Source organism: Cucumis melo, chromosome 6 (assembly GCF_025177605.1).
Source record: "Cucumis melo cultivar AY chromosome 6, USDA_Cmelo_AY_1.0, whole genome shotgun sequence".
Taxonomy (NCBI): Eukaryota; Viridiplantae; Streptophyta; class Magnoliopsida; order Cucurbitales; family Cucurbitaceae; genus Cucumis; species Cucumis melo.
Window position 1 is genome coordinate 7,567,999 of NC_066862.1, and position 19,979 is coordinate 7,587,977.

Here is a 19,979-nt window from a genome sequence, read left to right on the forward strand (position 1 = left end):
GCCCAATATCCAATTTTAGTAACGTACGCACGTTAACCGCGCGTGCGCCTGTGTAATTTCCACGTCATAGAATTCCAAATTTACATTATTCAAAATTTTTAATTTTTAATTTTAATTTGCCGGACTAAACCACGAGGAGGGCTTCGTTTTTATGCCTTTATATTTTCTCCTACAAACCTTCGTTTTTTTTCTCTCTCTGAAGAAACTCTCCCTAAGAAAAACTAAAGGGAAAGAGGAAAAAAAAAAAGGAAAAAAAAAAAAAACAGCTTCTCTCTTTCTCCACCGATCACTTCTCGAATTTTCCCGGCCCTTTTCCTCCGGCAACTCTTCCCAAATCCTCTCCGCATACGATCCGATCTGTTGTTTTGTTTCTTTTTTTGAATCGATCTTTCTCGTTCTTACTGGTACGTGAACCGATCACACTCGTTTTTTTTTTTTTTGGTTATTTTTGTTTAAGAGTATTGCGTTTTGTATGTGTTTAATTCTTCTGTCGATTACAGATCACATGCCCGAGTTCTTGAAATGGTTGTTTCGTTCTTTTCTTGCTTGCCAATCTTTGTTTCGTTTCGTTTGTTTTAGTGTTGTAATTGATGTTCCCAATTCATATGTCTTTGGTGGTCTGCTAGATGGATGGATGGAACGTAGTGTGTATCTCTATATTAGTTTTTTTTTTCTAATAATGGACGTAACTTGACTGTTTTAATGATGTGAGATTTGTGTAATTAATTTTGAACGAGATGGCATTTAGAAAATGCTGACTTTTATTCGTTTGTCTTCTCTTGTTCTTGATTTCTTTCGTCTTGTTCCCGGAAGTGGTTTTGTAAATGTTGGGAAAAACCTATTGAATTCTCTTCATTTCTTATGTTATATATTTTTTTGTATGATTAATTTTTCCTTTTCTAGGATTTTTTTTTTTTTAATAAATTGTGGAGAATAGTTTTTGTTCCCCGTTATAATCAGTGGAATGAATTCTTTACTTGAGGGCCAACACTTGAATCTGGCGTGGTCGTATGTTCGCCTAGAAAGTGTTTTTGCCCTTTTTCCATTGCAAAGTTTTTTCTGTATGCTAGCTCATTCTTAGTGGATGGAGAGCTTTCTTTCTTTTCTGTATGCAGCACGCTGTTACAGCTAAGAGCTTGTGCTTTATTTCCTTGACTCATCTCTGATTGGTGTAGTTGTTTGGCCAGGGTCACTAGGTATTGCTTTCCACCATGTAATGATTTTTTTTTATTTTTATTTTTTGACATTATGCAGTGCTTCAGGCCTTGAATTTTGGGTTTAAAACTTGTGTGTAGATGCCAGTTGCAAAACTCAAGGCCTCTAACTATCCAGATGTGATGAAACCGGAGGAGGGAAATGATTCTCTAGACACTATTATTAGACAGGCAATCGGAAAAGAACCTTTTCTTTCTTTCTCAAGAGCTGGTGAGAGTCCAGTCCAGTGGATTCAACTACTTCATGCTCTCGACCAGCAAGGTATAGAATTGTTCAATTAAATCAAACTGCAATGAAGGGGCCCTCTCTGAAATGTTGTTGTGCTGATGGTTAATTCTAATCTTTGGAGTATTGGAGTGGCATATAATGCCCTTTGGATGTAAGATTATTGTGTTTCATTTACTTGCATTTCATGTCAATGGTATAGAATAATCTTCTGGTATATACAACATTTTTAGACAAGCTTAGTGGCTGGGATCAGGAACAAATTTGCTTGAATTTTTTTAGCATATTTTTCAAATTTCTTTTTGTAAAGTTTTGTCATCTTTTGCGTGTATACAGGCATGCCCATGCCTCTGCTCTTTAGTGTCCGTACAACAGAATTCTTATGCAATAACAAAGCCTCCTAGAGGGAATCAATTTTTCATTTAACAAGTCATTATTCTTTATTCAAATTGTATATTTTCCACTCCTTCATTATCCGTTCAGATTTAATAGCTTTGAGACATATTTTGTTTTTGTTTTTGTTTTTTTTTCATCAGAACTCCCAGGTTGGCCCTTGCTCTCTCCTTTAAAGATTCAAATGCAGAAGTGTGAGAAGTGTGCCCGGGAATTTTGCTCAGTTATCAATTATAGAAGACATATAAGAGTGCATCATAGGCTGAAAAAGCTTGATAAGGTGTTTCTTTTCTACTCTCAGATGTTAATTCTTTTTACTTTTAAGAAAATTACTTGACATATTGCGTTTGGAACCATGTGCTTGCCAACTAGTACATTGAGTTGTGATTTTTCCTTCTAATATTCTTTCTTCTCCTTGATTTCTTGCTCGCTTGAACATACATGCTCTTTTGCACTTTGTAGGATTCTGCCAAAAGTAGGGATCTACTGGCAGCATTCTGGGACAAGGTACTCTTTGTCTACTATCCAATTCCGTTTGTTCTACCCAGGCTCATTCTTTATTTCAAAACATTTTCATTGTTGTTATCCTGCATAGTTGAATTCCTTTATTAAAAAGCTCATTCATTGGTGTCTTATACAGCTAACCTGGGAAGAGACAAAGGAGGCTGTCTCATTTAAGAACGTTTCAATTGAGGCAAGTCTTACTCAGCTTCCTTACTTTATTCTTTTTATCTTTAAATTCTTGAATAGAACGTCTGTATCCTTTTCTTTGCAGCCTTTAAATCATTGGATAGAAATGAAAATTGAACATATTCTGAAAGAAAATCCTTCAGTTTTTAGATATTCTGTTTTGTATTCTCTTAAATGATTAATGTCTGTAAACATATAGGGAATACAAGGGTCAGCCGTAATCAAGAATCTGACAGCTATCATTGGGAAACCAGGATTTTCTGCTCTACCACATGTCTATTTGAGGGCAGGTTCTGCCCTTTTGGTATGTTCATGTTCCACCAGCCTTTATTTTTGAATCCATTGGTCATCAGTGAATTATTGTGAATGAATATAAATTTTAATTGCATACCCGAACCTTTTCAGGATATTGTACAAGGTAGACCATCTAGGTTTCCACTATCTTCCCTGGAGTTATTTGAAATTCTTGACAATGCAAGCGAAAGAACCTTCCTATGTGGAACAGCTGTCTCGATGCAAAAATATATATTTGATGGAGATGCTGTAAAGATTGGTCTTGAAACTAAAAACTTAGTTGCTTGCATGAGCTTCTTGTTGGAAGAGAAATTGGTAAGTTGTCTACCTTTAATTTTTTGTATGTTTCTCAGATTTTGTCTATCTGATAGTTCCTGCTTCGTTGCAGATTTTGGTTGTATACAAGCAATATGCTGTTATGTAATCATTTATTCATATGGACTTGATTGCCTTTCTTTTTTATTTATTTTTCTTGGCTCATTAACCTGTGACTTGTCGTTTTCTTTAAGGTCAAAACATGGCTTGCTGATAAGGATGCCGAAGCTTTAAGGTGCCAAAAGTTACTGGTAGAGGAGGAAGAAGCTGCTCAAAGGAGGTATATCAATCATCATCATCATCTAAGTTATGCCCGGACACTCACAGCTATCAAATATATGTATATATATCATCTAATTTCCAATTCTTTTTTGGTACCTTCCTGTGAACTCTTATTAGAGTAGCCTGATCTAGCTGGATATAACAAACCTTGGTCATATGTAGTCAGAGAGTAGATAAAAAGTATTCTTACATCAATAGTCATGTAGCTAGATCAATGGTAAGTGTGCTACTTGATAGAGAACAAAATTCTACTTTGTTGAACTATTATTTCTTGGTAAGGAACAAGATTATCTCAACCAGTATACTTCGACTTGATGATTATCCTGGTGTTCTTAACTTACACACACGAACTAGTATCTCCTTGCGGAGATTCATTCAACCCTTGGGGAAAAAAAATACAAGTAAAATAACCTTGTTAAGAATACTTACTGTTCAAAAACTTGCCTCTTGTGAATTCTGTATGTACTGCTTGTTCCTCACTCGTGTAGTCATATGTAACTCTGTAGACAAGCGGAGCTGTTGGAAAGAAAAAGGCAGAAGAAGCTGAGGCAGAAAGAACAAAGGTCAAAGGAGCAAAAACTTGAAGAGAAGGCTGATGTCGAGGGGAGTGTAGATGAAATGATTGAAGATGGGTTACTTGAAGAATCATCTAGCCCTCAGACTGAATGCCATTCAGAAAGGGACTCTCTGGGGATATTGCCTGATCATACTCCATCTTCAATTGAAACATCTCAACATTCTCTAACTGATGAAGATGAAGAATCCGAGTCTCATTCTGGGTTTCATAATGGCTACCCCGAACATCTTCCTGCTGATCACAATGGTGAACAGCAGAAGATACAAATGAATGGCCATAAGCATGTAATCTCCCAGTGGCAGGCATTGCCTAAGACACAAAGAGGACTTTCTAATGGTTTTCGTGCAGATCAGAATTATCAGGGACTCAAAAATGGAGATATGCGAAGGCATGGAAGCCATGTGCAATCAAGGGCCGCACCTATTATTAATGGGAAAAAGGTATGGAGCCGGAAGCCAAAGCCAGAAAGAGATGGAGATCGTTTCCAGGCCAGGATACAGGAAGAGGCAACGACCCGGGCAGAGGAAATTAAGAGCCATGAAGTTTTGATAGGTTCTATTTCAGTGGCATTAGGAAATTGCAATCAAGAGAGTAAATATCCAGTTGGAACCCCAGATGATTACCAGGACGATCATCAAACACCTAAGAAGATCAATAATCATTTGGAGAAATTCATTAAGCCGGATTCAATTCAAACTGCAACAAATCGGGTGATGATTAAGCTTTGGAGGCCAGTTAGTCGTAACGGAACCAAATATGCGATGCCAGATCAAAGTGAAAATGGCGAGTCTGAAGCTGAAGTGACAACTGAAAAGCTAGAGGATCAGGCCCTTCTGAATGTATATTCTCCTCATTCCTTGGATGGTGACACTGGAGACTTTGGAAACGACTCTTTTATCCAGGAAGAACCTGCACAACCAGTTGGCTTGGAGTTCTCTAGTCTTGCTGCAAAAGCTTTCCTTGCACAAAGTAAGTTCACATTTGTTTTTTACTTCATCTGGTGTGAAAGGTGATAGTATCCTAAATTTGAACTGTTTCGTTGATACAGGGTGGAAGGAGGCCATAACAGCCGATCACGTGAAATTGAATCTACCCTCAGATTCTGAATCTTCTGGATGTTTTCAATTGCAAAATGACAATGAAACCAACGTTGACAGACGCATTGTTAATAATGGCAATACAATTTTGATAAACTTGGAGGCTCCCAAGTCCTCAACAAATGAAGCTGCTGGCAAGACCACCACCAAGTTCAGGACAAAATTTGAAAAGGGTGCGAAGATAAAGTACATTCCCAAACTTCGAACTACTACTACTACCACCTAATAAAGAAGACAGAATGGGATTTAACCCACGAGTTGTTTTTCTTTTACATTCTTTGCAGAGCCAATTTTTCCAATGGTCTTCTGTCTTGGAAGTTGAAATTTTTCTTTCTTTTTTTTTCTTTCTTTTTGTTTCCTTTACTGGGAAATCTTTTATGATTCTGTCATTTCTGTCAGGTTGCTGCAGCAGATTTGTTAGCGAGGAAAATTCCTTATTTTTGTTATAATTTTCTAGATGTTCCTGTAATATTTTTGTTATTAGTTATGGAAAAGGTTCATCCTATTTTTTTGCCTTAGCCTCTCATTTTTTGCTGGTGGTCTATCCAACTCCTTTAGGACTAAGGGGTAGCAAATACTGAACAAAATTATATTTACTTTGGGGAATTATGCTTAAATGGCAATATTTTCTATTTTGTAAATATTGTGGATCATATTGCCGTTTTGAAAAAATTATAGAAGTATATGTGCAATTTTCAAAATTTTCACTTTTTTTTATGGACAACAGGTGAGTATACCGAAAAAGAATGGAATGAAAAGCATTCATTGTCCAATGGATAGGATATAGGTCTTTTAAACTTTTGGTATAGCCTCCAATTCTATCGGACACAAACTTTCTTTCATATATTATTTGTTTTAAATTTTCTACTTTCAAAATGCTAAAGGGTTAAGGAACTGGGAACTACTCTTTTACATTTGAGTTTTTTTTTTTTTTTTTTTGGGATAAACACTGTTAAAAGTTATAATAATCAATCACATCATTACTATAAATAAATTAACTAAAGTAACGATATTTTATAAATTTCATTTGCTATAGTTTTTACTATTTTACTTTTGTAATTTTTGTTATCGTGTTTATTATTTTCTTTTCATATTTAAATATACATTTTAAATACAAATTATTATAATAACCAAATTTCTGTCTCAAACATCTCCTAAATATGTATACAATGGTTTGAGTTGAGTGCGTGAAATGAGTCTGCTCCATAAATTTAGTGTTGATAATTTATCTCTATTAATTTGAATAGTATTCACTATTATTTTAGAAATAGAATGATCACCATTTTGATTATCAAGGAATTTTATCATTTTTTCTCTCATCTTCCTTGTGCTGTTTATAATGACTCATGGTCACCACCAATGACCTGCCTCGTAAAGTAACCAGTGGTGGCAATTAACACCACCTCACCCCAACAATAATCATCGTAGATGACACTCTAATGGTCAATTTCAGAGACAATTATCCTCAACAATTATTATTTTTTACAATCAAATTTGGATGATCACTTCGAAAAATACTGTCAACAATAAATTCTGACAATATCCATCGTTGGTAGATACCATCATCTCACTCCAACAAGAGTTATCGATGATGACATGCTTTTAACGAACATTATATCATAATAAATTTTAGTGACCACTTTCAATGTCAAACTTTTGCAACTACCTATGACGCTCAATTTTGACAAGTCAAAATTCGACTCTAGCAACAATTACAATCAGTTACTAGTATGGTGTATGATAAATAATTATTTAAAAAACAAACTGTTTTGAGTTCTAATTAATAAAAGAAACTATTATTCATTCTTAATAAATGAAAGAAACACCTCACTTGGCAACAATCAATCACGGTGTTAAAGGAAACATTAATACACACACTTGACAACAAGCAATCACCATGTTAAAGAAAACATTAACACCTACCCACACACACTCACGCACTCTGAATGTCCATTTCAAATGTATAAGCAATTAATAAAATGATGGGGTGATATATAATTGTAAATATTTTTATTGTAATAAATAGTCTGTGAATATTTTATTTCCTTGAGATCTATTTCGCAAATATTCCGTGTACTATTGTCTTTCATCCCACAACAATAGCTGAATTAAGTATCCCCTCTCTTTCTATTTTCACAATCCTAATTCTACTCTACCGACTTTACGATAGTACCTATTATTCCTATGCATTCTAATATTTTGGAGTGCATTCAATAATCAAGTAAAACTAACATAAAATGTCAGCCATAACAGAACTTCCATAAATCATTGTAAGGGACTTTAATTCCATGAACTGTACAAGTTGTTGATTCTCTAAATAAGATTCATACAAACTAAAAAAGGCAGTTCATTCCTTCAACAACACTGTACACCATAATTTATCTTTCCTTTTTGTTTTTTTGGTTGAAAGGAAGAAGGTTTGGAGAGATGGTAGGTAATTACCATTGGTCCCTTTGGTCTTTCTCTATATGATGATCTAAAAAAAATGTACATTTGTCACTGATGTAAATGCTTTTCCTACTTCAGGAACTCCATGTTTGGTGGGTACTTCTCTCTATCTCTCTCAAGTAACCTCCTTTTCACATTGGATCATCAGAAGTCATCCCGCTTGAAAAAATTTAATTTTTTTTTGCATCTCAGATTAGTTGGTCAGATGATAAATCGATCATTGAACACTGTACAAACCAATACCGGAGGTAACCACCACTGGATCAAATCGAGCCAGATGTTAATTTTAGTCACACAGCTGAGCTTCTTATCCTTCAAAAATCAAATTGTATTAAAGAATTTATCTCCCACTTGTTCAGTCTACTATTCCTTTCCCCTCTGTTCTTATTGTAACTTCTTTTGGCAGGAAGGATTAGGTAATTGTCTTTCCACTCCAAAGAAAGCTTCTTACTCCTCAGAACTAGCTCTTAGTAGGTGGATGCATTCAGAGTCAAATACCATTCATGCGGCCGGACAATGTAGCGCTAGGACTCAAATCAAGAGAAGGACTTGTTTTAACATGATCCCTCAGGAGCTGCTGAGACACACGGTCGGCCAAGACATGTTGGCCATCATATAACTCACTGTAAGCAGGCCGTCCAATCTGCTTTCCCAAGACATCGTTTTCTGGTATCATTTCAGAGAAGATGTGAGCCCCAGGCTGCAACCCTCGGAAAATATCGGGATTTGAATCATGGAAGGAGATACCGCTGCTGTATGGACTGCTATTCAAGGATTTTGGCACGCTTAAGAATCCCTCTTGCAAGTATATAGTCTGTTTCAGGTGGTTGTAAGGAATTGCACCACCACATCCCGTCAAAGGTGTGGATGAGCCTGACATGGTTCGTGGACTTGAAATGGGTGAGGGAGACATTCTTCCACTAGGATGTTGAGATCGTGAATGCAAAAGAGGGCTTCCGATTGGCGAAACAGGACATGATATGTTTCGGGAAATATTGATTTCACTGGATGAAAAATGAAATCAGAATTAATCTTAGCCTCAATCAGTAAAATATTATTTATTTAATTAATTAATTGTTTTTGGTTGGAGATTGAGTAGGCCGTTGGGGAGAAGAGAACGAACCTGGCATGAAGAACAGCTTTTGAGACTCTTGAAGAATGAACCGCAAGTCTACCATCCGAGTCCATAGAAGTAGTCCGTGATTGACTAATACCCTGGAAGTGATCAATGGACAACTCAAAACCAAGATGGAACGAAAAGAGGAATTATTTACAGAACTAATGGAAGGAAGAATCCAGCAAGAAAAAAACGGTTAGACAGCAAAACATAGCTCAATCAGCAATCGTATGCACTATGCAAATTAAAAGAAGCTGTACAGATAGAAACAAAACCCACAACCACAAGAGAGCCATATGCTTTCTGGAACAATACGCTGTGACGAATCAAAAGGCAAAGTGAAGAAGTGTGTACCAAAATCTTCACTCCGTTTGTAACTCCAGGAGTTGTATCAGAAGGTTCAGAGCTCAAAATAGGCCTCTCTACAGGTGCAGCATGTTTGACAAAAGGATGCTCCAAAAGTTGAGCAGCTGTAGGTCGATGATGTGGGTTTCGTTGCAGACATAGTCTAACAAAATCCTTCCCATCATCTGAGAGGTGCTCTGGAATTACAGGGAGTTCCTTGCTATTACCAATCTTAAACATCGCGGCAACCTTTAATAAAGAATATAAAATGTCCCACCGTCAGAACAAAGAACAGGGTACTGTGTAAGAAACGTAAGAGAAAGCTTCAAAGAAACATTCAACATAGACCACATACAAACCCAAGAGCTTTCAGAAGAAAAAACAATAATGTGCAAAATAAGACTTGTGGGTACAAGTTACAATCAAAGCTTCTAATAATAATTAAAATAAAAGATCAATCAAATACAACAAAAGGCTTGAACAATTTAACAGTGGTTTCGCATAGAGATTTGGTAACAAAGTGTATTTCCTAATGTTGGAGACTGTTATAGCTTAGATATTAACAGCTTCCTTACTCACCCCTTCATACTGGCTCCATGGTGGCTTTGTAGTAGCCATCTCCAGAACAGTACATCCAAGACTCCAAACATCAACGGCAAGGTTGCAACCATTTGAGTTCTTTATGACCTGACAAAATATTGGTTCAGACATATGATGATATGAATCAATTCGTTATTATTTTTGCTTAAAGATACAATAAATTCTCACCTCAGGTGCCATCCAGTAAGGGCTACCCTTAAACGATAGTGGACATGATTGACCAGTGATCTGCAGAACCAAAATAGCAAAACTTTAAAGTAAATTCTAGAATACGGAATGCAAATATAGTAGATATATATGATATGAAAATGTGAATTTTTTGATGATTAACTAATAGAATCCTGGCTTTTCAATAGTATATGTTCTTCAAGAACATAATGATTAGGGAAAAAAAACACACTCCCACACAATTTATAATTATTATTGAATAATATTCTATTGTCCATATTACAATGGACTCCAATTATTTCTTATCCAAAAAAAAGAAAAACAATGTACTCCAATTATTAAATTTTTATAATAATTTCAAATATTGCTTGTTAGGTACATATCTGATATGCACAAGATGGTTGATAGTCGGAAAAAGAGAAAAAATGAAAAAGACACTTGGCTCTAGAAATTTAATGGATGGAGAAGTCAAAATAGAAATGCTTTCAAAGCATGTAATTTGAGGCGTAATAAAGGTAAACACTGTGAGCTATCTTACATGCTTCGCCATCCCAAAATCTGCCAGTTTAACACGACCATTTGGGTCAACAAGTATGTTTGCTCCTTTAATATCCCTGCAGAGGTCAGAAGTTCAATTGTGCACCGAAGCCCACAAACAATGTACAATAAGACTGTAATAGTTACTAACGCATGTGTCAGAGAAACCATGGGAAGATGTTTAAAATTCACATCACAATTACCTGTGCACTGTAGCTTTAGCATGCAAATACGCAAGTCCTGATAGTATTTGTTGAGTATAGCTACGGATTGCTAGTTCCCCAAATTGTCCATACTCTTGAAGTAATTTATAAATGGAACCACCAGATACATATTCCAGATATATATAGAATTTATCACCCACCTGTTACAAATGTTTCAAATGACTAAAAGATAAGTACAAATAAAAAAAGGAAGTCTAAAACCAGGAAGATTATATAAGCACTTAGAACCAGATTTCCAACTACACCTATTGTATGCAACAACAGTGGTTAATTGAAACTTAATACAAATTAGGTTTTGAGTCAGATCCTATACAGTATAGATGCTTCACCTCCAGGACTTGTCATCATTGAAAACTGTGAACTACCTATCCCAGTTAACAAATAAAGGTAGCTACAACAAAGGTCACAAAAAATGCTTGGCAGTTTTTCTCGTTGATCCAGGGACAATGGGTGCTGGTTTTAAAACAAGCGACCCAGGTGCTCTACCAAGTTAGAAAAGTAACCCACTCTTCGGTTCTTTCAATTTAACACATCCAATAGGGTAATTACAAGGCAATGCAAAGGTGTTTAATAGGATTTATAGCATTAAGAAATCATTATCTTGAACCTCCCTCCATCTCTCTCTAACCCCCCCCCCCCCCCAATCCCCCAGCAGGCCTCCATTCTGAATGACTGCTTCTTTACAAGATGGCTGCTTCTTCGCAACATCTTCCCTTGATAATTTTATAACGAGAATGTTAACAGAAAAAATAAAATTAGAAGATTTACTCACTGTTTCAGAACCATAATACTGCACAATGTTGGGATGCCTCAAACGACTGAGTAAAGCAATTTCCTGCCATAAAGTGGAAAATTAAATTCTAATAAAACATAGAAATATTTTAGAGTGAAAAAACAGAAGCAGTAGAACAGATCTGTATAAAATGGAATTTGTACCTGCATCAATTGTTTAGTACTTTCCCTAGACTTTGCATCATCAGAAAATAACGTGACCTCCTTCATTGCACACATCTCTCCACTTTCGCTAAATGATTCCAAAAATAAACCAAAAAATAAAATGAAGTAAAATCAGAATGCAATATCGAAAGAAAACACAACAGAATGTTAAGTACTACTATCTTATCTGTGGTAGAAACCAACCATGTTAGGCACAAAAAATGACAGGCCTCAGAGCAAGAGAAATAAATGACATGAATACTATAATCAAGGTACCATATCACTTATATAGAATAAGCTATATAAGTCTACAGCATCATGACTAGCAATGAAAATGAACAAACTTTCGCCTGAATCAATGAATTAAAAAATTAAATGTTTACTCTGTTCACATACCTATTAAAACCGACATATACATGCCCAAATGTGCCCCGACCCAGCAGCTTCCCCTTTTTCCAGCGTGGACCTGGACTTGCTGGAGTATCTGTCCTTCCTGGACTCCTAGGCACTGAAGGAGATGTCACTGCCGAATTTGAATGTGAAAATGGAGAAGAGATTGAGATTGCTATGGGAGGAAGAGGCAAACGATGGGTTTGTTTCTCATCAGGCCAGCATGTTTGTGACTCAGCAGGTGGAGCTCCTGCTCTAGGATGAATAGGTGTGACAGCACCACTTTGAATTCTGGAACTAGGACCGGGGCTAGTCATTCTGGAACTAGGTACAGGAGAATATTCGGGGCTACCCCTACTTTGTTGCCAAAAGAAGTGGCCCGCCATATCACCTCCCATAGAGTTGTGCCCTGAATTGTGACCAGAACCCGGGCTAGAACAATGACCAGATCCACCCAAAATGACATCTGGATGAGATTTTCCAGCCCAAACAGCGGCGTTCATTACTTGCTCAGTGCTAAATATCCTCATAGGACTTCTAGAGGGACTAGACATAGAACTATCTGGTGCGCTAAAGAAGGCCCCATGACGAGGAACTTGTAGATTTGTTACGTTGCTGCTTAAAGGCCTCCGTTTAGGTATTGAAGAATGCTTATGAGGAAATGGAAGATTTTCCGCTTTCTTGCCTTCTTTTAAATTTATTTGCACGACAGTAGGAGACTGATCTTTGAGAGTTTCACTTCAGAAAAATCCACCAAAAATGTAAGGGACAAGTAAAATAATAAGTTAATAAAACAATGCTACAAATGGAATCTCAAGCTGACAGCTTAAAACAGGGACAAAACGGGGCAAATAACCTTATTCAACCATTCAATAAAGAATAAGAACAATGAAATGGTCTCCAACATGAAAGATAAAGGTAAGAGAGATTACCTAGGTTCAGTAGAACCTATCACAGTTATAGCCCCAATGTCATAGTCAGTTGCCGGAGGACTACGTTGACGTGAATCATTGGGATCATCACTATCACTTGATGACTCACCAAAGACCGAACCAGTAACCAAATCTCCATCCAAATCTGCAGGATCTGGCCTACTACGAATACAAGCAGGTCTAGGGAGGGGTAGGAATGAGGATGTCTTGGAGCTTCTCTCTAATTTGGATTTTGCTGTCACACTAATCCCAGAATCTGTGCGACCTACACCTACAGGTCGCAAATCTGGAAGTGGAAGTTTGTGAGAATGCGATCTTTCAGCAAAACTTTGACATCTAACTACTTCTTTGGAAGGTGATGGTGATCTTGATATTGGTGATTTGGACCCCTTCTCAGATACAGTGTCACCACCACGTTTACGAGAACTTCCTGATCTGCTGTTTACTTTACCATCAGGTGAATTTCTAAACTTTCGGTGTAACGAGTCGATGAAACTTTCTTTGCTCGTTTTCTTCTTCACGTCTTTGGATGACTTCCCCCACCATGAAGGCATTTTTCTTTTCCAAAATTATGTGGAAGAAGCAAAGAAGCGGCTCTAAATTGAGCTCACTCTCCAGAGCGAAAATATTTTGTAAAAATAGATGCTAAGAAGATGTTACACTTCCAAGGCATCCGACAAGTAAATGATACCCTTCATACCAAAAGTAGCTTTCACCCCATAGGCACACCCTGGTAAAGCAGCGACCGAGTATCCAAACTACCACTTCAACTTAATTTTGAGAAAGCCCAATAATCAATTACATGTAACAAAATCCTGCATGAAAAGGAAGTGAAAGTTTGAGTACTTAAGATATCGTGAAGATAGATGTATATATATATACATGCATATTACACACACATTTTTAAGAAGAAGAAGAAATGTCCTGATAGCCATAACGAAAAGTAAGCTTGTGCATGCAGGAAATTGAGGATTTCACCACTTCAGATAAAACAAACATGTTCAAGCGGGCTCTGCATCCATAAAATTTATTATTTTCAGCTGGAATACTGCAAAAACTGGGTAAGTTTCTCTTAACCTTTGGAAGTCTTCCACAGCACATGAATAACCGACAATCACAATCTTACATTTCGAATATGAGGTTGAAAGTTGAAAAGTAGAGGTAAGGCTATTGGACAATTAGAGCATTTCTTGGTCGATGTGGTCTACAATAACAAAATACCTTTGAACATTTATATTAAGGGAATAGCGGACAGATTTCAAGCACTATTTGACTCTCGTTAATAATCCCCAAATCTATTTCTTAATTGGAGACAGTCAGATTTCTATTATCGTATCATTGATAAATTTGAGATATTTTCACAATCCCCAAATCTACTTCTTAATTGGGGTTAGAACATTTTGTCCCATTTCTCACGTAATTACTTTTATTGATATAAGATATAGTCTTTGATCGGCATTAAAAGAGCAGTTTCATGGATAATATAAGAAGGAAAAAACAAAATATAAACAAATAAAGAATCCTCACAATAAGGGAAAAATTAATGGATAATGAGAACTTGAGATCACTAATCTACACCGCCGAACAAGTAAAAACGATAAATAGTCAACATACATACCACATAATCAAATCCAACCTCTAATCACTTATATCATTCGATAGAAACCCAAACTCCCACTGCAACAAAATGAACTTAACCATTCACTTCCAAGTTCCCTCCTTTTCTTTCCCACGACTGTTCAAGAAATCAAACAACGAGCTACACGTTCATATCCCTCAAGACTCTACTCAACAATACAGATCTACCAAGAATCTAATATAGACAAACTAACACACAGTGACTAACGTAACTAAAACCAGATAATCAGTAATTTTACTAAAATTAGATTAGAATAATGAAATGAGGAAGTGGTACCTCAAAAATTGGAAACTGCAAATTCCAGTAGAATCCCACTATACTCGCCCAAATCCTAGTGAGGTAGACTTCAACAATAATTCCAAGTGAAGAGAAAAATTAGTGAAAATCGAAACCCTAGTAATCTGAAATCGCAAATTAGCAAAACCCAAGAAGCGTTACATCAAACAATCTTTCTCCATTTTCATGTTGAATTGAATTGTGAGATTGAGAGAAAAATCGCAAAAAGAAGAGAGAAATGAAAGAAAAAAAAAAAAAAAAAGAAAAAGAAAGACTAAAGAGCGTATGCATCAGCGAACGACATGGAGTTGTCCGAAAGTTTATATTTTATTGATTTTATTTTAAACTTTAGAAGGAAAAAAAGGCGTAAATAAAATAAAATAATTTATTTCATCATTCATTGCTTCTCTTTTTTTTTTCTCTGTGTTTTTTTTTTTTTTTTTCCTCTCTCTCTCTCTCTCTCTAACCTTTCACTTTAATAAACTTTTAATTATATTTTTAATATTTGATTTTGTATCTAATTTTTCAAATTATTAACTAATTTCCACTATTTTAATTCTTACGTAATTTTCTTTCTTTCCAATCGAAGGTTATGTCAAACATATAATAGTAATATATTCTTTCATAGTAAATATTAATAATAAAGAGAAGGGATTATTGTCAAAAATATTTAGACACTTTTTTAGATTCAACTCAAACAAGTAAGTATTGTTTTTTCTAGAAAAAGAAAAAAGAAATATTGAGTGTTGGACTTTTTTTTATTTCTTTTTAAGGTGGCTGCGAGAATATTGACACGTGAAATTATAATTATTTAATGATAATTTTATAATTCTTTCTTACAACAAAAATTCATTATGAACTTTTAAAGTAATACGTTAAAATTTTATAAATCAATTAAAAAAAAGAAAGAAAAAAAGAAAAATGGGTGTGATGAAACTCTTTTTTAAAGTACTAACAATAAATGGATTGTTTGAATATTGGACGTGTTGATAAGACTATATGTTCCATTGGTTAAATGGACTTTTGTTTGCATGTAACAAATTATTCTATGAATTTTTTCTAATTTATATTTACCATAAATACCACAGTTGTGTGCGAATATAATGTGGTTGTGACAAGATATTTTATGAAATTTTTTTAACTTGTTTAAATATAAATTTTATCCATAGCCTTTGACTTGAATTTTTTTTGTTTTTTATTATTTTCAAAATTACTTAAGATTTGGAATCAATCGCTTGTAAAAATATTTGTACAGTTGAAACCACAATTCACACGTTTTGTAATTTTGAATGAGATAACTTACTTCGCATTTTAAAATATAAGCTATTTGTGAAATGGTGTCTAAATTGACAAAAGTGTAGTTATTCAAAACTTTAGTATAATCCAAAATCACTAATGTGATAAATACTAAAACAAATTTCACAATTACCATATTACTCCATTTCGTAACTTAAATTTTAAAAACATCGTTAATGAAGGTTTTCAGTTAAGAATGCAACTATTTTGTCGTAGGTGTTTTTCTTTAAGAAAATTATTATTGTGTTTTTTCACTTGGTTGTCGCGAAGGTTTCGAAATATGTTTTTTTAAGTATAATCTAAATAAATAATTTCCATATTTTATAAAACAGAGAAAAAAAAAAGACTAATTATTAGTGGGTCCTTAATTATTAAGTAAATAAGTGATGATGTCTAATGTAGTAGACTTCATCATTTTGTGCCCTTTACTTATTTATATATTTTAATATAAAGTTAGAAAAATCATATGCATTGTAGCAAATGCATTTACTTTTCCAATACTTTATTTTTAAGAAATCGAATAACCAATATTTTGTATTAAAAGTAAATTAAAATACACTTTAGACTTTTTATATATACATATATTAAAAAAAAAATAATGTAATTTATTATAGATATGAGATATTTGAACCTGTAACCTCTTATTGATACATATAGGTGTCAATTAAACTAAGTTCATATTAACCTTCAAATTTTATATTCTTTACTTTTTAATGTAAAAATATAATTATCATTCTCCAGAGATATTAAACTTAGTTATTACTGTTAATTTAAATTTAATTTTAAAAAAATATTAAAAATATATATTATAGGATATGTTTATTAAATTTTTAAGATATAATTAGTTAAATTTGGTATAAAAAAAAGTTTTTTCGAAAATAAAAAATTTGAAAAACTATTTACAACAAAATCATAAAAGATAAAATTAATTAACAAAATAGCTGAATGTAAATATTTTCTTAAATGTTGTATTTTTTCCTACAATTTTTCTACAATTTTTAATTTTTTATAAAGTATAAATATTTTGTTTTAAAGTTATTATTTAAAAGTAGAAAGAGTAAATTTAAATATTTATAGTACAAAGCTTAAAATATAGTATTTTTTATGTTTAGAGAAAAAGATCATGTTAATTGTCCGTTAGCTAGATTCATTTCGATACTGAAGGAAGATGATTTTTTTTAACGTTTTTATGAGAGGATACTCCGTTGAAAGCCCACATCTGTTTGTTTGGAGTGGATGTAAATTGATATTCACGAAAGTAATTTTAAAATGATAGGATTACTAGTCCAAAATTTAATTTAATTGGTATGCCTCAAAGTTTTTGGTGATATAAAACCATTTCCTTTTTTGTTTTTCAATTTTGAAAATTAAGTCTATAAACATATGTCGACGACTAAATCTCTGTTTTTGATAACTACTTTTTATCCATATTTAAAAAAACCAATTCAAATTTTGAAAAAAAAATTAAAATTAAAATTTTATTTTTGAAATTTAACTAAATATGCAACTATTATACTTATATCGAACATGAAAAAAAAAATAAAAGAATTTAAGCATAATTTTTAAAAGCTAAAAATAAAAAATTAAATTATGGAGAGTTTGATATTTCTCTCATGGAAAAAAGAAAGAATTTTGATCTCCGTTTCTACCACTCCCTCTTCCAAAGGATAGGTAACGTTTCAAGATTCTCTCCCTAAGATAAGATAGTTTTATAAAAATGTAGATAACATCTAATCATTAATAAAATTAGGGCCTTTGCAGTAGCAAATACAAAATTAAAAATTTGAAACACACACATCCAACTAAAAAGTAAGATTGTATCAATATATATTCAGATATGAAAATGCTACTAATTTTTTTTTTAAAAAAATATCTTTCGTCGAAGATTAGTCGATAATAAACTATTATTAATTTATTTGTAAATATGTTTTCGTCCATCGATAAATATTTCTTGAATTCATAGAACTTTACCAATCCAACAAAATTTACCTTTTAACTCTTTTAGAAATACTCATTGGTTTAAATATTAATTCATGTTAAATAATTTATTACTTACAAACATTAAACACACCTATTTGGTATAACACATTTCGAAAATTCTGTTCTTTTTTTTTTTCTTTTAATTCGTGTTAATGAAAATATCATTCACTTCGAAAAGGTCACAATAGCTTACGTTACATTTTTTATCTTATACAATCTTTTTTTAAATAAATAAATGTTTAACACATGACAAATATTAATTGAATAACAAAGTAAACAGACAAATAATGAAGACACGAAGGTAAGTACCAATTAAGAATTAAAATTAAGTATAAGAAAGAAAAACCAAAGGGTAAGTTGAAGTAAAAGGTGCAATACAATAATTTAACAGTGAGAAGGCAATCAACAAAACTGAAATTGAAGTAAAAGGTGAAACATTATAAGTTAGGTGAAAATGTTAGATGTTGAAAAGAGGTGGGTGTTATTGAAATTGGTAAAAGAAAAAAGATAACAAAAGGAAGGGACTAATGGGGGAAAAGCAAAAGTTAAAGAGATAAATTGGAGGGGTGGATATGTAAGGGAGAACATAAATTGGGGAGAGATTGCATAGTATTTGAAGGCAGGAAGAAAGGTAAGTTGTTGTGTTGGTGATGAAAGGTTGGCTGATCTTTGTAAGTATATACACCAAAGGGAGATGTATAAGCACTTAATTGAGAAGACTTGTGGGAGTTGGAGGAGATGTACCTTCGCACGTGTCATTGTGCCCTCGTATTCTTCTCATATGTTTTGAAGGTTTTTTAACTGAGAAATGGCCATGGAAAACACTCATATTATATGTCAATCCCAAATTGTTGAAGCAAATGAGAGTAGAAGATGTGAATTCGTAGGGCGTTCAAAATCTTGCAAGCCCTTTGCAAAAAAAAGGAGAAACGACATAAGAATGTTGAATATTATTTTGCTACTCAACTTTTTTATTTTGGTTTATTTTCTTCTTATATTTTTATTATCTTTTATTTTCGTTTACACACTTTAAAATTTTTGTTTATGTAAAGACTTTTGTTCCGTTAATCTCTCTATATATTTCGAAACATTTTGTTTGGTCTATGTGCTTAAAACTAACAATTTTTAATCTCATCGTTTTGATTATTTTCTTTCCATAGTTTCTAACTAAAATTTGGAACATGAGAAACAAAAAGTAGAAACGTTATTAAATCAGCTCTAAGTTTCTCAAAATACAAGTATTAACAAATTTTATTTGTGTATAAATTTTGTTTTAATATTTTGAAAGTAAAGACCAAGATATCATTATTGAACAAGAAATTTTGGCCAATTAAATCGTGTCACGTCATCACAGCAAAATTGTGATGATTATAATTTGATTGGATTTGGGTAGTCAAGTTTTCTCGTATTCAACCCAATTCAAGCCCTGGATGAAAAATTAGGTCAAAGAATTAATGGACTCGAGCCCACGAAGCAAATGGGCCTAAGCTCACCTTAAGCCCATGGAAATTCTCTATAAATAAAGACCTTTTCATTCATTTTGGAGATCTTTAGTTGAAGGAAGAATTGAAGCTTTGAAGAATCGAAGCTTTGAAGAATTGAAGTTTCAAACTTCAAAAAGCTCTCAAAATGTGCAAGTTCTTATCAGAATCAAGATCATCATCTTCTGAAATATTGAAGAATTGGAAGATCAAACTTTCTTTGAATTTCATAAGATTGAAGCTTAAATAAACTTGCAACCACAACTTCCTGAAGATCGAAGATTAAAAAGTTCTAAGTCTTAATTTGTATTCGAGAGAAAGCATCAAATGAGTAAATATTAGAGATTATATCCACAACACCATATAAATCAATATATAAAGTTCAATTCCACAAATCACATTTCTCCAAAAATCTCATGTGAACAGTTTGGCACGCCCGATGGGACCGTCTCTACCTTTCATCTCTTTCTCTTTTTAAAGAACATCTAAAGAAATCATGACATCTAAAGGCAACATTATCGA

At 33.6% G+C, this 19,979-nt stretch overlaps 2 protein-coding genes across 5 annotated transcripts; one reads left to right on the plus strand and one right to left on the minus strand.

The window, feature by feature from the left end:
• Positions 1 to 172: 172 nt before the first annotated feature.
• Positions 173 to 5,606, plus strand: LOC103484095 (uncharacterized). Of its 3 annotated transcripts, XM_008441038.3 has the most exons (11): positions 173 to 404; positions 1,116 to 1,196; positions 1,296 to 1,476; positions 1,977 to 2,113; positions 2,296 to 2,340; positions 2,474 to 2,527; positions 2,723 to 2,827; positions 2,929 to 3,132; positions 3,327 to 3,412; positions 3,921 to 4,960; positions 5,040 to 5,606. In XM_008441038.3, exons 3-11 carry the CDS (start codon positions 1,296 to 1,298, stop codon positions 5,312 to 5,314), a joined length of 2,127 nt encoding a protein of 708 aa, XP_008439260.1. In that variant the 5' UTR covers positions 173 to 404; positions 1,116 to 1,196; the 3' UTR covers positions 5,315 to 5,606. The 3 variants fall into 3 exon arrangements, with proteins under 3 accessions (XP_008439260.1, XP_008439259.1, XP_008439261.1); XM_008441037.3 differs by lacking the exon at positions 1,116 to 1,196 and having other exon boundaries at positions 1,255 to 1,476; XM_008441039.3 differs by lacking the exon at positions 1,116 to 1,196.
• Positions 5,607 to 7,326: 1,720 nt separating this feature from the next.
• Positions 7,327 to 14,964, minus strand: LOC103484096 (mitogen-activated protein kinase kinase kinase YODA-like). Of its 2 annotated transcripts, XM_008441041.3 has the most exons (13): positions 14,701 to 14,964; positions 13,685 to 13,797; positions 12,786 to 13,600; positions 11,860 to 12,591; positions 11,464 to 11,551; positions 11,300 to 11,362; positions 10,507 to 10,667; positions 10,305 to 10,380; positions 9,767 to 9,826; positions 9,578 to 9,685; positions 9,008 to 9,247; positions 8,660 to 8,751; positions 7,327 to 8,540 (listed from the first exon to the last, which is right to left on the minus strand). In XM_008441041.3, exons 3-13 carry the CDS (start codon positions 13,337 to 13,339, stop codon positions 8,027 to 8,029), a joined length of 2,688 nt encoding a protein of 895 aa, XP_008439263.1. In that variant the 5' UTR covers positions 13,340 to 13,600; positions 13,685 to 13,797; positions 14,701 to 14,964; the 3' UTR covers positions 7,327 to 8,026. The 2 variants fall into 2 exon arrangements, with proteins under 2 accessions (XP_008439263.1, XP_008439262.1); XM_008441040.3 differs by lacking the exon at positions 13,685 to 13,797.
• Between the last annotated feature and the right edge of the window lie 5,015 nt (positions 14,965 to 19,979).